The sequence below is a fragment of the Aptenodytes patagonicus genome, chromosome 9 (assembly GCF_965638725.1).
Source record: "Aptenodytes patagonicus chromosome 9, bAptPat1.pri.cur, whole genome shotgun sequence".
NCBI lineage: Eukaryota > Metazoa > Chordata > Aves > Sphenisciformes > Spheniscidae > Aptenodytes > Aptenodytes patagonicus.
In genome coordinates this window covers 247,322-264,665 of record NC_134957.1, presented here as the reverse complement: position 1 = coordinate 264,665, position 17,344 = coordinate 247,322, and the positions used below count along the sequence as shown (strand labels likewise).

The following is a 17,344-nucleotide window of genomic DNA, read 5'->3' as shown; positions in this document are numbered from 1 at the left end:
TGACACTCTGTGATATGAGCAGTAGGCCCATCCTGCTTCAGGCTGGAAATCACTCTCCATGCAACCCCTAAGTTCTCATTTAAAGCAATGCAATGCCCCCTAACCCTCCCACTCAAGCTAACCTTACTTTTGTTTTCCTTTTCTCTAGGTTTGAACCGCAGTGGCTCTTTGCTTAATCCACCAATTCCACTAGCACAGAAACCAAATGTAGCAGGAGTCCTGGGTATAGCAAAGGGCAAAGAAAAGCAGGTCCCTGAACAGCAAGGTAATGAGGATGTCAATCTTTGGCCTATGAATAGGTGCATATGACACGTTTCTGTATAGACTTGTGTTCTGTGTAATAGCAGGGTCCTTTTTTGGCAACAAGGTGTAGATAAAAGGGATACTTGTTTGCTCTAAAACCTGTTAGAGGCCCTATTTCATTCTTGGAGGTTCTCTGTGTTTTGGTGGAGCAAAATCTCATTGGTAAAGCTGAGACTTGGGGCTCTGCTTCTGCTTTGCTTCCAAGATGAGTTTTCTTTTGCCTTTTAGAGGTCCTGCCTCAGAAAGCCCTGAAAGATGGGGAAGGTTGAGGAAATAAGATGTGGGGATGAGCTCTGAAATGGTTTTCTGCCAAGGTAGCGTATAAAACTCTTAAGGATTCTACCTTATGATTGTTGCAGTTTCCCTGGATGAAGACAAGCCATGGTACTCTATTTTCCCCATTGATAATGAAGAGTTAGTATATGGCCGTTGGGAAGACAATATCATCTGGGATGATCAGGCAATGGAAAGCTACTTGGATCCCCCTGTCTTAACACTTGATCCAAATGATGAAAATATAATTCTAGGTATGTTTATGGCATCCAGAAATTTGACTCAAATGGGAAAAAAGTGGAAACGGAAGCAAGGATTTATAGTCACACTGTAATGGAAATAAATGGGCTGGGGCAATACTTACGGCCTTTCTTTGTTCTGGCTTTTGAAGATAATTTGCAAGTAATCAAAGGCCTAAGCAGAAGGCGGCAATGCTAATAACTCTAATGGTGTGTTTTAACTTTAAGCTCCCAAGGTAAAAGCAGTAACAGGAGAGTAAAAATTAATGCCCTGAAACTTAAATTTAGCATAATTAATCTGACTCTTGGTGTGTTTTAGAAGCAACTGTCTTAATTTTACTTGCATGCATGTTGTTTTGAAGAGAGAAGGTAGAGAAGTAAACCACAAACTAGCCCATGCCATTCTCAGCTCGGCTTGTATTCAAAGCCTGAAGAGGCAGATTCCTTAAGCCTGTTTCAGGCTATGGTAATGGCACATGCGAGCAATGACTTTGCATAATACCTGTCAGCATTTTTGTTGCTGCTACAAACTTACTCAGTATTCCTGGAGTTTGATTTGAATGTACTCCCTGCTTATATTGCTCCAAGCTGGAGAGATTTTTGTCTTATTTGCACCACTAAAGTCACCACTTTCTCTTAGATGTGTGTGTGTTGATAATCTTCAAGCAGCCTTATGTAATTTAAGGATAGGCATATCTTGCTACACTTGTATATGGCCTTCATTGCATTTCCTTCCTCGGGAAAGTAAGTTAGTTCTAAGAATTTCCATATGTATTGATTGGAATGTTTTGGTATTAGCCAGCAACCTTGAAAATCACTCTTAACGTGAGCTTGATTAAAGTAAAGACAAACAGACTCACAGTATTTTCTTTCTAAGTCTGAAATACACCACAAAATTGCAGATGTTTGTGTAAATAGTGACAAAGGTGAACCCATTCTTATTTTATATAGAGTGACATGAGATCTGTGCATGAAGTTGATACAGCGTTTACCAAGCCCATGTCACTAGGCCCTGCTTGTTGTGTGAAAATCTTACTTGGAGAATCCATGCTTCACAAGTTGCTAACTTCTAAAATTCATACTACTTTCCTGGAATTTTTCAGGAATCCCTTTTGGGTTCAGGTCCATATTATTGTTGGATTCAGACTCACTTTCATGTTGTATATATGTAGGGAAGAAAAGGATTATTAATACATGTAGTTGAGAAACAGTATTGGCACTCCTTTTGCCTTGACTCTCAACTCTTTAGAATAGCTTTGACAGAACAGATGCTATTTCTTGTACTTTCATTGATTAGATTATTAGTAAATTTTGTGTTGAGCAGTGGATACCCCAAGTAATCCCCACAATCATCCTCCTCCCACTCAAATCTACTTACTGCTGAAGAAGGTAAGGTAGAGAGTTAAGCATGGAGCTTTTCTGTGTTTGTTGCGCTTGTTTCATATTAACCTATATGGAGGAAAAGGGGAAGGAGTATAGAAGGTGGACAGTCACCCCAGAAACTGAACAAAAAGGCTAAAATGTCTGGACCAAGCTGCAGCTCAGTAGGAGGTTGCGGTGCTGAAAAGGGAACACTAGGACAAGTGCCCTACAGTGTGATTGCTTGTGTTTTTAGAAATTCCTGACGAAAAGGAAGAAATGACTTTGAACTCACCATCCAAGGAGAACAAGAAAGAATCTTCTCTAAAGAAGAGTCGAATCCTGTTGGGAAAAACAGGTGTCATCAAGGAAGAACCACAGCAGGTCAGCATAAGCTTTAGCACCTTGCAGGTTGGGAATGATGTGGAAGGAGTGATTTTTTTTCTTTTTTTTTTTTTTTTTGACACCTCTCTCTCTGTGTTTAAAATTGAATTAGAACATGTCTCAGCCAGAGGTGAAGGATCCCTGGAACCTTTCCAATGATGAGTTTTACTACCCCAAACAGCAGGGACTTCGAGGAACCTTTGGAGGCAACATCATTCAGGTAGTCACAGTAGTGTTGGTAGTCACAGAGTGAGAGATAGATAAGAGTGTCTTGGTAGGAGGTTTCTAGCTGAGAGTATGATTTAGGATTTGTAGAAAACCAGAATTTAGATTACAGCAGGTCAGTTAAGTGTTCATGAGAGATTTTTTTTTAATATTTAATTAAAATGATTAGAAAGGAGTTTGAACTAACTTTTCTTGATTGCCCGTTCAAACTGAGGTTTAGGTGCTAGAACTTGCTGTATCATACTTGCCATGCTTTTGTTTCATGTCTCTTTCTGTAGTACTTTTTCTGAAGCAGTAGTGGGAGGGGGGAAAGTGGTGCAGATAGTCAAGACGTGAGGCTGTGCTTCTGTTACTAGTGTGAGTTTTAATCTGGATATTATAAAAATAACTTAGATAATGATGAATTTGAATTACTGCTCAGTAGCCCTAGGTGAAGAGGTGATTTTTTTTCCTCCTTCATTGTGGTATTCAGTGACGTCTTCTAAAACCTCATCTGATTCCAGCCTCTTCTGTAATGGGAAAAATGCATGTAATTCCAAATACACTTCTCTCCCACTGATAGGGATAATGGCTTTGCATGCTCCTAGTTAATAAAAAAATCCTCTTATTGGGTACCATTTGAAATAGTAAAATTAAAGTTGTCTCTGTACAGAAAGATCTATATATGGACCTAAGCACTTTCTGTCAAAAGGCAACATGTATGATAACAAGTGAATTTCAATGCACTAGTATTACTGCTAGCAGACCTAAAAATATTACTAGGTTCTGTTATATAAGGGTTAGCAGGATAGGAGGATGATCTTGGTTTTGAGATGATACATGTCATTCACAACACATTTTGTTCTTGTGTTAGCACTCTATCCCAGCAGTGGAACTTCGCCAGCCATTCTTTCCCACCCATATGGGTCCTATGAAGCTCCGACAATTTCATCGGCCTCCCCTGAAGAAATACTCTTTTGGTGCCTTGTCCCAACCAGGGCCCCATGCTGTGCAACCTCTGCTGAAGCACATAAAAAAGAAAGCCAAGGTACAGTTATTCTTCTCCGTATCTGATGTCTGCTGTGGCTCCATTTGCACAGCAGATCTGTTTGATGTGCTGTTTTCCTAACACTGTCTTTTCACTGGTACAGATGCGAGAGCAGGAGCGTCAGGCTTCTGGCGGGGGTGAAATGTTCTTCATGCGCACACCACAGGACCTAACTGGCAAGGATGGAGATCTCATCCTTGCTGAATACAGTGAGGAAAATGCCCCTTTAATGATGCAGGTTGGCATGGCAACAAAGATTAAAAATTACTACAAAAGGGTGAGTATGCAGGTTTTGCTGTTGGACAGTGATTTTCTGCTTCTCACTGAGTGCTAACTGCACCTTCATTGCATGTTGCAGAAACCTGGCAAAGATCCGGGAGCTCCAGACTGTAAATATGGAGAGACTGTTTATTGTCACACTTCTCCGTTCCTGGGTTCTCTGCATCCAGGCCAGTTACTGCAGGTGAGAAAAGCAAGCATAAGAGGACAGAAAAGTTGAACGTGGGGTAATAGGCAGAATATTTCATGCCCTGTTTATTGAATCACAAATAATGCTCAACTTCCAAAAAAACAGATTCAGTTTCATTTCCAGTTTAAGTCTCTTTCTTTACTCATAATGATTCAGTTCTTGGCTTTTTTAAAAAAAGTATCTCTGTTGTATATTTTTTAAAATTGTTGTAGGAATGATAGGAATTGCAGGAAGTGAATTTTTGCTGCTTTGCTTTGTAATGGCATTAGAAATACTGTTAGAGAGGACTGAGTGGAAGGCCAAAAGCTGCTTGAATGTTGGGGAGCTCAGTGTTGGAGGGGATAGAAAACATGGATTTATCATGGTCCAGGATGTGTGAGCAAAACTTTGTGTACTTTATGAGAATTGCACTGCTAGTTGTCTGCTGGATGCCAGTTACTAGTCAGGTGTCTAGACTTCTGCTTTTATGAGCCTTTCTCTGTTGTTGAAATACATACAGTTCAGATGGGGAGAGGAGTTAAGAATGTTGTAAGGACCACCTGGTTACAAAATCTATGATAAATGTAAAAATAAATTGATTCCAGTTAATGCTAGCTGCTCTTGCTGCAGCGATAATTCTGTCCATGCTGTACCACAATAAAAAAGTACGGTGAAGGTTGATATTAGAGATTCATCACAGAACTGACAATGCTAATTGTTAAAGCCTAAGAGGACTTCATCATGGATAAAACAGGACTTCTGGAAAGCTTGAAGTGAGGACAGGGCCATCTCAGGGAAAGCTTTGCAATGTGGATGAGGGTAGTGTGGGAGACTAGCAGTGGGTAAGGCTTGTGGAAGCCCTGTGGGTGGAGAAAACCCTTTATAGAAGAGGGTGGTCTTTCCAGTTCCACTCAGTCTAGTGCCTCCTTGGTGCTAGTTTAAACTTTCTTACCTTTAAATGCTGAAGTCTGCTGCTCTCTGCTTTTCTGGTTAGGTTCTTACAACCTCCTTTCCTGAGCAAAGTCTTCAATCCTTGCTTCTGTTGCCTTCTCCCATTCCCAGACTGTGCATGTGTCCTGGGCTGGTTTCCGTGGTTATAGTGTTACTCTGCATATATGTTCTTTCTGTCCCTTTTTAAAGTACCTCCTTAAAGGTCAGTCCAAAGAGCCCTTCAAACTCTTTCTGCATTTGTTCTAGGTTTTCTTATGCTTTTGTGCTTTATCCTTGGTTATTCTCTATATAAGCAAGGAATGTTCTGACTGCACATCTACATATATTGTGATATAAATGATGGTGTACCATTGGAATGACTGGGTTTTTTTAAGATCTTTTTTGTAGATTGAGTTACAGAAAATTTGATCAAAACCTGACTTTCAAGCTTTGATTTGTTTCTCTTATTAGGCATTTGAAAACAACCTTTTCCGGGCCCCTATCTATTTACATAAGATGCCTGAAACGGATTTCCTGATTATCCGGACACGACAAGGCTATTATGTTCGAGAATTAGTGGATATTTTTGTAGTTGGTCAGGAGTGCCCACTTTATGAAGTACCTGGTCCCAACTCTAAACGAGCTAACACCCATATCAGAGATTTTCTGCAGGTATGATAAGAGACAGTTTGGGGATCTGAGGGGTCTTTGGAGAAAGCCCATGGCATAGGCACGGGCCTTATGTGGACAGCCTTGATTTGAGAAGCTCATTGCCCTGCTATGGCTCCCTTTTTTTTTGTTTTGTTTTGGTTTTTTGTTGTGATGTTAACCATACAGACCATTTTGGTTGTCATTTAACCAACGATTTATAGCATGCTGCTTCTGTTTATTTGCATCCTATCTGATAAGTATATGATAGAGGCTTTTTATTAGCCAAAGTAAAAGGTTATAAGATTATATAAAGTGTAGGAAACTGATGAAATTGGAATGAACTTTGAAGTGGTTATGCTGTATAAAATGGCAGTTACATGGGTTTTACTAAGAGGCAATTAAGGGATCTTGTTGCAGTCCTATTACATAGCACACAATTAGAGTTGCTTCATGGGTCTTTGTTGATTTTCTAGATCTTGAGGCAGTTAAGCTTTGGGACTGTCAGTGACCATTCAAATATCTCCAAATTTAGGTTTTGGAGAAAATTTCTAGTAATTTACTGTCAGTTTAATTCAAAATTATAACTCAAGAGGTATTTGCAGAGCAGGAAAATCCCTGCCATTCCCAGAGTTTGAGCTGCTGTACCAAAGCAGGAACATTTCTAATGTGATAATACAAAATTTCAAGACAAATGTTTTTTCCACATCTCATTCTCAAAAATAGCTGAACCTGAAGCAGACATGTGGCTTGGAAAACTTTACTAAGTAAATTTAGAAGAAACAATGGGTTTTAAGTAGGAAGTCTGAAGCAGTCACTAGAAACAGCATTGTCTATACTGTCTTTGCAGGTTTGTTGTATTCTTCCTTTGGACATCACAAATGAGTCTTGTTTTGTAGGTTTTTATTTATCGCCTCTTTTGGAAAAGCAGAGACCGTCCTCGGAGAATTCGCATGGAGGATATCAAGAAGGCCTTTCCCTCGCACTCAGAGAGTAGTATCCGAAAGCGGCTAAAGCTTTGTGCTGATTTCAAACGCACAGGTATTTAAAGATTTTATGTGGTGGTCAGCCATTCTTTGCTGCTCTTGGATTTCCAAACAGAGCAGGAGGAGGCAACATCTCCTCCTGATAAACCATGTTTGAAAACATCTATTTGAAGAACTGAAATGTAATCTGATAGTCTTTTTGTTCCAATTTTTATAAATGTGCACTTTCTTTTGGCACAAGTGTGCTTGATGGTGAGAAATGACTACAGTTTGGACACTTCTTTTATAACCCTTTGGGCAATGATTTACTCGTAAAGTAACAATGTACGACACCAACACATACATATTCCCTTCCCTCTGTGCATTGCTGTGTTGTGTTTTGAAAGCAAATACATGTCAGGAGAAGCTTTTCCCATCTTCCTGAGTCTAATAATGCTCTGAGAGCTTGAGTTCTGATTTTTGTATATGCAAAATGATAAACGTAATACAAAGCTTTTTAGGCTAGCCATGGGGAAAAGTAGTTTGAGGTGAGGAAGTGAAAGGTGGATTAAATGCTTTTGGAATGTAGTTTATACATTGAATGAGCATGAATGTATGAGAGTTTGCTGATATAACAGGTGCTGAGTTAGGGGGTGTTGATTTAGACAAATGCAGAACGAAAAACTTACCACTTTTAGTGGTCTAAGTGTCACAGATATGTCATACTTGCTCCTTTTGCCAGCATTGCAGCAGGGTACCAAATCTTGAAATACAGTTAGGATTATGATGGCATCCAACATTTGTGGGAAACTACTCAGTGTTTGATCTGTGCGTTTTTCAGGGATGGACTCAAATTGGTGGGTTTTAAAGCCAGATTTCAGATTGCCAACAGAGGAAGAGATCAGAGCAATGGTATCCCCAGAACAGTGCTGTGCTTATTACAGCATGATTGCAGCTGAGCAGCGACTGAAGGTAAATGCTCCTTGTAGGCTATAAGGCAAGTTACTGACAAGTAGTTCTGTGAAGGGTGAGGCTAGGTAACACCTTCTGCCTAAAGCTAATTTTGCTATAAAGTAGGCAAATTAGGCCCCTGACTACTGGGCAACTTGCTACGTTTACTGCTGTGTAAAAAGGGAGTTAAGTTCTTGAAGAGAGACATTATATTCTTACTACCTATTATTTGGATATTGAGTTAGCTATGCTCTAAGGTAGCAAAGGGAAGGTATGAGAAAAGGTTTATGTTTCTATGTGGAGCTCTACAGCAGAAAGTAACCAGTATGTGGCTGTGAGAGAGACTGGTTATTTTTTTGAAATCGAGTGCAGTATTTAGTTATGGAGTTTGTCAAAATACTGGGAAGTTTGACATCTGTGATACTGTGGGTCACAGTGAATCTTGCAAACAGCTGTCTCTGGAAGTGTGCTTGTTCAGCACAATGAGTCTCCGCAGGAGATTCATAATACGCTTCTAGTTCTCTCTCCAGTACCCTTTTTAAGACTTTAGGTTCTCATTTTTTCCTAATATTTCTCTGCAGGATGCAGGATACGGGGAGAAATCCTTCTTTGCGCCAGAAGAGGAGAATGAAGAGGATTTCCAAATGAAGATAGATGATGAGGTACTGTCAGAGTGATGCATGAGCATGCATGCCAATATATAAATCTGCATGGCAGGAGAGAAACGAGGTCTTTAAATATAAAAGACATATTTAAAGTAGGATTCAGTAGATAAAATGTTCTTGCGACTTTCCTGGGAACTCTGCTGCCAAGCTTATACCTGTGTTTGGGGATCCTTCTTGCCAGGTCCTTTCAGGACTAGGCTTTTCGCCTTAAAAGCCTTTTGTGAGTTATCTAGCACTTTGGTTCTTCATAGAGGTTTTATCAGGGCAGCTGAAGTATCAAGAAGTGGAATTCACTCTCATTATGTCAATTGAAAAGTTCTCAGTATGATTGGAAGAAGCCAAAATAAAAAGCTTGGAATTCTCCTCGATGGTAGCAGGATTGTGAGGTCATGTTTCTTTTCTTGCTGGCAGGTGCGCACAGCCCCATGGAACACCACACGAGCCTTCATTGCTGCTATGAAGGGCAAGTGCCTCCTAGAAGTGACTGGTGTAGCAGATCCTACCGGTTGCGGTGAAGGATTTTCTTATGTGAAGATTCCAAACAAACCGACTCAGCAGAAGGTATAGTTCCCAAGGTTGGGTTGGACAAGGAGCAATAACTGGAAAGTCATGGAGAAATGGAGTAAATATGGGGCATCAGGAAGAGAAAATATCAGAAGATGAGCCTAGGAAAGACTATTATGTGATGACATTAATAGGCTGCATCTTCCTCTGAACAGGATGATAAAGAACCTCAGCCAGTGAAAAAGACAGTGACTGGGACAGATGCTGATCTGCGCCGACTTTCTCTCAAAAATGCCAAACAGCTTCTGCGTAAATTTGGAGTGCCTGAAGAGGAGGTGAGCATGAACCTGGAGCAGGTTACAGAGTTCTTTTCACTAATGGATTCAGCAGCTGATGGTGGAAGGGACGTATACGTTTCTACTTTGACCTCGTGTGGAAAGGAGTTGAAATCCACAGTCAGCTACCTCAGTTGTATGTCTGTAAAGCCATTTCTAGTCTGTCTTCCTCTTTCCAGATAAAGAAGCTGTCCCGGTGGGAAGTGATTGATGTGGTACGTACGATGTCTACAGAGCAGGCTCGTTCAGGGGAAGGTCCTATGAGCAAATTTGCACGTGGGTCTCGGTTTTCTGTAGCAGAACATCAGGAGAGATACAAAGAAGAGTGTCAGCGCATCTTTGATTTACAAAATAAGTAAGTTCTTATCCAATGTTTACAGCCTTGAACTCCACCCTGTCCCCACCTTAAAGGTCCAGAACTATGTATGCCTGGGGCTCACTGATATGTAGTGGTATAGATGTTGATTCAACTGGTTGGGCCCACAAAATACAGCACTGAGAAAGAGGGCTTTGGCTGTTAACAGAAACTTATGGGTTAGCCTTAGTGTCTTGCTGTCATAGACCTTTTGGAAAGGTAGAATGAGTTGCATAGTCTGCCATGTATAATGGCATGAGATGTTCCACTGTTCCACAGGTCAGTAGTTCACCACCCTGTTTCCTTTTTTGTTTTGTTTTGGTTTTTTGTTTTTTGTTAACAGCAGTTTGCCATCTCTCTCTTGGGTAGCAGCTACTAATTCTATGTCCTATTCTTCAGAACTGTCAGAAGAATTCATGCATTATTCCTTGTTCTGGCCCAAGACCTGAGAGTGGGGAGGGAATATAGTACTGTTGATGGTGAAGAGATCAACTTGTTGGAGAAGATTGGCTTGGAACAATTGGATCTTTTGGACATGGGGATTACAGGAGGACTGAGAAGGGAATATTATGCCTATTCTTGTAGTAGTGATTTGCAACATTTAATTTTCAAACCTTTGCGTTGTTTCTACCTTTGTATTTCTGGGAAGGTAACAGGCTGGGTTTTTTTTGGGGGGGGACTAACTGACTTTCAAGGTGCCTCTTGTTTCAGGGTTCTGGAATCCACTGAGATCCTGTCAACAGACACAGATAGCAGCTCAGCTGAAGACAGTGACTTTGAAGAGATGGGAAAGAATATTGAGAATATGTTACAGAACAAGAAAACTAGTTCTCAGCTCTCTCGGGAAAGAGAAGAGCAGGAACGAAAGGAATTGCAAAGGATGCTTCTGGGAGAAGACAGTGGCAATGACAAAGAGAGGGGCAAAAAGGACAGGAGAGACAAAAAGGGGCTGTGTAAGTAACTGCAGCCACCAGAATGTGCCTGGGAAGGGATGCAGAACTTTGTGTCAGGCTGCAAAGTGTGCTGATCTGGCCTCTCAGAGGAGAGTGTGGATTCCTTACAGGGAGAATGTATAGACATGCTTATCTGGGGCTTCTTCCTTCTCCTGAGCAATTACTGGCTGAAAATGCATTTAAAGTGTTTTCTTTGCCCCATAGCTTTGCTTATTTTGAACTATAAACCTACTCTGGTATTTCTTTAGATATTCACTGCTGCTTGCTGCTTAAGTTTTCCTTTTTTTTGGGGTGGGGGTGTGGGGTGTTTTTGAGTAGTTTTCTCAAGATGTGTTGACAAATAGTTCCTGCAACCAGCTTATGGTACTCTTAATTGGATTTTGTGTGTAAACACAGCTATGTATGTGAAACAGATAGGCACAATATGTAGGCTGATAGCAGTGTCTGTTATACTGTGCGCTGTAGCAGTGTGTTTGGGAGGTAATTGGGCAGCTGCCAGATTTGGATCTCCTGGAGACGTATTAATTTTAATACGTTCTCTGTTCTCCAACAGAACTTGACATGTCCCTAACTGGCAGGTAAAAGTGTTTGACCTGTGAATGAACTTCTGTCTGTATGACGGTGCTCATGATCACTGTTACTTGTTGCATGTGTATGAGCAAAGTTGAGCTCTGCTGCATCTGTGTCGACATTATTGTCGCTGTTGGAAACCCAGCCTGGGAGTAAATTACTAATTAAATAATTACTGGAATAATTTAGTAAGGGATATGTGGAAGATTTGTTGATGATTGTTGCCTTATGAAAAGATATCCAATGTTATTTTGAACAAAATCTCTCAACCAAGATTATGGATGGTGCTGGAAAGATTCTGTGGTCACATGAGATGAGGCTAGCTCACTGGTTGTAACACTAGTTGGAGAACTGGATAATTGTTGACCTTCAGTTTCTGCCAGATCTCCATACCTATGATCAACACCACTGTAACTATAAGCAATCTGCAGGGCCATGTTGCAGTTGCCTTACAGGTTGCACTTAGGCATCTGCGGGTCCTTGTTGACTGTAGCTGTTCCTTCTGGCTTTATAATCCATGTGGATAATTCAGTAGCTTACCTTTGTTTCAGATTGATATATGTCATGATAAGAGAACATGAACAACCAAGGGAAAGACTTTTATTGCTTAGGCTTTCCTGAATTTGTGTCTTGGAAGTTTTTAAGCCAAAAATATCTGCTGTATTTAAACAATGATGTTTCTACAGTGTGAAAGAAATTAAAAGTAAATAAAACACTCTCTTGTAGCATCAGCTTCAGGAGCCTCAGCAAACTCTCACAAAGATGATGACACTGCCTCTGTAACCAGCCTTAATTCCTCTGCCACTGGCCGCCGCCTCAAAATCTATCGCACGTTTAGAGATGAGGATGGGAAAGAATATGTGAGGTGTGAGACAGTTCGGAAGCCTGCTGTTATTGATGCCTACTGCCGAATACGGACTACCAAGGATGAAGAGTTCATGTATGACCTATGTGATTTTTTTCTTTTTTCTTTTTAACTTTGCCTGTAGACTATTTCATTCTATTGGCAGTATGAAGAAATGTAGAATTGAGTGCAGAAGCCCGGCACTGTAGTTGTGTAGAGAGAGAGACATTTAATGGCTGTCCCTTTGGAGGGTATTACAAATTTTGTGCAGTGATTGACCTGGCAGAAGAGCACCTGGTAAATCATCAACTCAGATGAAAAAATTGTGTGTTTTGTTTTGTTTGTTTTGTTTTTTTGCCAGACGAAAATTTGCTCTATTTGATGAACAGCACCGTGAGGAAATGCGGAAGGAGCGGCGCAGGATCCAGGAACAATTACGTCGGTTAAAACGGAACCAAGAAAAAGAGAAACTCAAGGGTCCTCCAGAAAAGAAGCCCAAGAAAATGAAGGAGCGTCCAGACTTGAAAGTAAGCATATCCATACGTAAAGCATGCTAATGGGTCTTGGGTATTGGAGAAGTTTTCTGTTCTAGTGATGTGCTAAAGGTCTGACTAGGGGATTTTAATGATACTTTGCCTCTAAACCAGGAGCCTATGTATGAATTCTGATCTGTAATCTTTCTTATATTTTGTAGCTAAAATGTGGAGCATGTGGTGCAATTGGCCATATGAGGACTAATAAGTTCTGCCCTCTTTACTACCAAACAAATGCCCCACCTTCTAATCCTGTTGCAATGACAGAGGAGCAGGAGGAAGAGCTGGAAAAAACAGTCATTCACAATGATAATGAAGAACTCATCAAAGTAGAAGGAACAAAAATTGTCCTGGGAAAACAACTGATTGAGAGGTAAGGGAAGAAGCAGAGATACCGATGGGTAGTAAGAAAAAACAATTTAGAGCTTAGTGCAGAATACTAATGTATATTAATCACAGGAATAAAGTGACAGGGCTTTACATAGGCTGTTACTACAGTATTTCAATTGTGTATTTGGTATTATGGCAGATGAGCCTAGAGCCAATACTGGGGGACAAATGGTCTTGATTCGCAAGAGGGCTGGAGGAAGTATTATGCTTTTTTGTTTTTACCTAGTGCAGATGAGGTTCGCAGGAAATCACTGGTCCTGAAATTTCCTAAACAGCAGCTTCCTCCAAAGAAGAAGCGGCGAGTAGGGACAACCGTTCACTGTGATTATCTGAATGTGAGTGAAGGTGTTACTGAGCTGATTGCAGCATCTCTGTTTCTGTTTGTACCAACTGGCCAGTTTCTTTACTACTCCTGTGCATCCTCTGCATGCAACACAGATACCTACCCAGTAAATGAATAAACTAAATTGCCTAGGATTTCTGTGGGTAAATATTTTGCATTTTGGAACTGCCTTAATTTTTCTGCCTCTGATTTCTTTAGCGTCCTCATAAATCTATCCACCGACGGCGAACAGATCCCATGGTGACACTGTCATCCATCTTGGAGGGCATCATCAATGACATAAGGGATCTTCCTAATGTAAGTTTAAGCTATGAGACCAAAAACCTGTGTCTTAAGCAATATGGTTGAAGTAGGTTATGTGTGGTAGACACCAAAATTAGGCTAGGCTTTTCTCAGGTGAATGGTGTGCCACCCCATTTCCCCCTGCTCTGCACACAGTTGGTGTGCATTATTTCATAAGTTACCTCAGCTCAGAATCTTTTTGAGATGAAAACATCCATATCAGAAAATAATGTTGAATGTTCAAAAATAATGTTCTGCGTGGATACATATTAAAAACCTGGGATGTGATTTTTTTTTTTTCCCTTCAACAAAACCAGAAAAAGATGCATAACACTCGATGTAGCAATGTGGAATACTTTTTTAATATATGTGGCACTGAAGAAAATTGTGTACTTCACTGTTTCCAACCAGATTTTACCAGAAACTTGCAAAATCAAAAGATTAAATGGAAGATTTGAGTTGAAATGAGAAATTAAAGTTCAGTTTCTTGACTTGCGTGCTGCATAACCAAAAATACGATCTGAGAATTCTTTGTGAGATTTTTCTTCTCATAATGGTATTAAAGAACATTTTGTAGAAGAAAGTGATAGCCACTATGGGGCTGAGCTTATCATATTTTCCCTGGTGCAGTTAAGGGATTACACTTACACTGATTGTGTAAAGGTTTTATACGTTAGTGCCTATTCAACTGTGGAGGTTAAACTGGAGATTAGCTGTGCTAGTACTGTGTTGATAAGCATTCATTTTTTTCTTTTCATCCTCAGACATACCCCTTTCATACACCTGTAAATCCAAAAGTTGTCAAAGATTATTATAAGATTATTACTCGGCCCATGGATTTACAGACCCTGCGTGAAAATGTTCGTAAGCGGCAGTACCCATCCCGAGAAGAGTTCAGAGAACATCTGGAACTAATTGTTAAGAACAGTGCGACATACAATGGTAGGCTATTAACAACGCAGGGAAACTGTGTTTCTGCTAATAACGTTGTACATGTATGAGGTGTAGATCTCTTACTTTCAGAAATAACGAAAGCAACAGAAAAGCAGAAAAAATTCACCTATCAGATGGCAACAATAAACATGTTTTTCCAGATATACCTGAAAGACTATATTAATGTTAATGAGCTAATTCATAAATAAGAAAGAAGTGGACCCTAGCATTTAACAATAACTAAATGATGACTATGGTGTAGTAACTGAAGTTCAGTTATGGACCTATCAATGACTGAAGACACTGGTGCATGTATTAAGTCAAACTGCACTGAAGCAAAGTCCTGCATATCCCCTTCGTATAGGGTGAAGCTAAGCAAAACATTGTTTTCAGTATACTACATTATGAGCGTCCTTCCATTTTGCTTTCAGACATGGATCGGTGGGGAGATACTTGCGAACTTATTTTTCAATATTATGCTTTAGTGAATGAATCTTGCAATACAAATAGGAATAGTTCACACCTTTTGAAGCCATTGCCTTGGAGCATGCAGCTTTGAGTAGAGTTTACTGTAATGATTTTGCATATCTTGGTTCTTAGTTGCAATAAATTTTTCCCCATTTGCAAAGGTCAGAAAGCTAGTTTAAAAAAAAACAAAAAGCGTAGATTCTGCAGTAGAGCATGCATCTGCTGGGGAAAAGTGCTGATTCATTGAGCAACTATAGGTCAGCTGTATTCTGACTGCTGATAGAAAGGTCTTTGTCCAAAAAGTATTCATTCGACAGATAAAAAATCCTCCCAGCTGCATTGAGCCTCTCTGGGCTGTGCAGCATTCGGGGTGACACTGACAGCACTGGTTTTGGGCCTTTACTGCTTCCTTTATTATTTTGACGGCTAAGTCCCTGTTTTGTCCTAATAAATGAGAATTTTTTTCATAGTTCTGTTGCAAATACTTGTTTCCATGTCTGAGGAATCATGACATTATTTAAAGCTGTGGTTTCCTGAATATTCCTTAAATGTCCATCTTGCCTTCCTTAGCAGTTCTGCTTCACTGACTGGATTTAGTGAAGGAAACAGAAATTTCATGACTTACACTCTGAAAGTTTGGCAAAGGTGGAGGGCTTAGAGGCCAGTCTTCTACAGCCACAGCTGCTTTCCCATAGGGTTTCCAAACTGTAACAGAATATATACCAGAAGTGTGAATATTTGCTACAAATAACCTTCTCTCATATAAAATCCATACTAAGCTTCAGTAATTGTATGTATTGAGAATATACTTGAGGATATACTTCCAACTGTGCTAGAAATACAATCAGTGATGCTTTAGGAGCAAAGATTAATTCATATTGTGACATAATTGGCCTTTTTAATCAGGCTGGAGTATCTCACTGTACTTGCTGTGTGTTTGCAGGGCCAAAGCACTCACTGACACAGATATCTCAGTCCATGCTGGACCTGTGTGATGAAAAGCTGAAAGAGGCAAGTCTTGTGAATGAGTTGTGGTCAGAGTGGAGAGGGAGGGATGGTGAGGGGTGGTTGAGGAGTTTGAGGATATAGGATGTGAGTAGGCAAAACACAGGGCTTTAAGGAGAGTAGAAGAATAAGGGAACTCCTCCCCCCATCCTGGGGTGTATTTGAATTTTTACAACTTTAAACAGTTCACATTGGAGTCTTTCTCAGAAAACAGATGCTCGTTTGTTACTCTAGTTACTTTATCTTCTTTGTAGGCTTATATCTAGGCTATTATCCCCCCCTTATTTACAAGTGTCTTCATAAAAGGGTTAATGGGAGTATCTGGGACAGAGTATCCTGATCTTAACAGTTATTAATCTAGGGTCAGCCACTGATGTGTACTTTTATTGCAGAAGGAAGATAAACTGGCTCGATTAGAAAAAGCCATTAATCCCCTCTTGGATGATGATGATCAAGTGGCCTTTTCCTTCATTTTGGACAACATTGTCACTCAGAAGATGATGGCAGTTCCAGATGTATGTAGCTTGAGTAGAGTGTGTGTGTGATGTGCAAAATGTGTTGATTATAGCCCTGTGGCTGTATATTTACATTGTGGTTGAGTTCTCTGTCAGGGAGTTAGCCTGTGATCTTCTGACTGGTAGACACACCTGTACTCACCCCCTTCACTGGAGCAAAGGTCCAGAAGTGAAGGCTGGGTTCCGGGTTTTTTTGCTGCTGCTTTCACTTGCGGATAGTGCCTGTGTGAACCTCCCATTAGTATGAAGTCACTGATTTTCATTAAACGTGGTCATTATAAAACATACTCCTCTCCTGCTGCTTATAGCACTTGCTTTGGTAGATCTCAAAGCACTCTGCAAAGGTACAGTTTTCAGGTGCAAACGAAACACAAGCTGATTTCTAATTGATCAGGTTTACCCAGTGTTGTACTAGTTTGTTAGTATTAAAAAAACCCAACCCTTAATCTTACCAAATAAAACTGCACAGATGAGGACTTCAGTGTCACTCACCTACAACGTGTATTGTGTCTGAATGGAGTAAGGAACAAGAGTCTGTAGTGGTTAGACTGCATGAGAGAGGGCTTAATGCCTGTCCTCTTTAAAACTTTGTTGGTTCCATTCTCTGTTGTCACCAAGTTCTCATTTCTGATGTTTAGAAACAGATTTGAGTTTTTCTATGCTGTCACACCATGATGAACTGTTAAATTGGTATATATAGCCCCCGTTGTGAGATCAGACCTAGGTTTATATTCTTTGTTTATTGTACAAGCAATGAGTGTTCTTGCTGGACACTGCAGTTATGTTGTGGAGGAAACAGTGATATTAAATAGAAAAGTCCTTTGTATGATTATTATTTTGTATTACATGTTCCTACTGTCAAACAGGTATTAACAGGCTTAGTTAAAAATCCAACTG

The 17,344-nt window shown here is 40.2% G+C and overlaps 1 protein-coding gene across 4 annotated transcripts in view; it reads left to right on the top strand.

Annotated features, from left to right (window-relative positions):
- The window catches only part of TAF1 (TATA-box binding protein associated factor 1), a 33,805-nt gene that overhangs the window by 7,539 nt on the left and 8,922 nt on the right, over nt 1–17,344 (top strand). For all 4 annotated transcript variants that reach the window (XM_076346814.1, XM_076346813.1, XM_076346812.1 and 1 more), the window contains exons 9-31: nt 149–265; nt 663–830; nt 2,431–2,558; nt 2,671–2,778; nt 3,637–3,810; nt 3,914–4,087; nt 4,169–4,273; nt 5,660–5,860; nt 6,736–6,877; nt 7,643–7,773; nt 8,334–8,414; nt 8,829–8,978; nt 9,137–9,256; nt 9,436–9,611; nt 10,323–10,564; nt 11,861–12,074; nt 12,340–12,505; nt 12,673–12,884; nt 13,128–13,236; nt 13,443–13,541; nt 14,291–14,468; nt 15,871–15,938; nt 16,325–16,447. In XM_076346814.1, the coding sequence (XP_076202929.1) occupies nt 149–265; nt 663–830; nt 2,431–2,558; nt 2,671–2,778; nt 3,637–3,810; nt 3,914–4,087; nt 4,169–4,273; nt 5,660–5,860; nt 6,736–6,877; nt 7,643–7,773; nt 8,334–8,414; nt 8,829–8,978; nt 9,137–9,256; nt 9,436–9,611; nt 10,323–10,564; nt 11,861–12,074; nt 12,340–12,505; nt 12,673–12,884; nt 13,128–13,236; nt 13,443–13,541; nt 14,291–14,468; nt 15,871–15,938; nt 16,325–16,447 (3,386 nt within the window). The remainder of the gene's footprint in view (nt 1–148; nt 266–662; nt 831–2,430; nt 2,559–2,670; nt 2,779–3,636; nt 3,811–3,913; nt 4,088–4,168; nt 4,274–5,659; nt 5,861–6,735; nt 6,878–7,642; nt 7,774–8,333; nt 8,415–8,828; nt 8,979–9,136; nt 9,257–9,435; nt 9,612–10,322; nt 10,565–11,860; nt 12,075–12,339; nt 12,506–12,672; nt 12,885–13,127; nt 13,237–13,442; nt 13,542–14,290; nt 14,469–15,870; nt 15,939–16,324; nt 16,448–17,344) is intronic.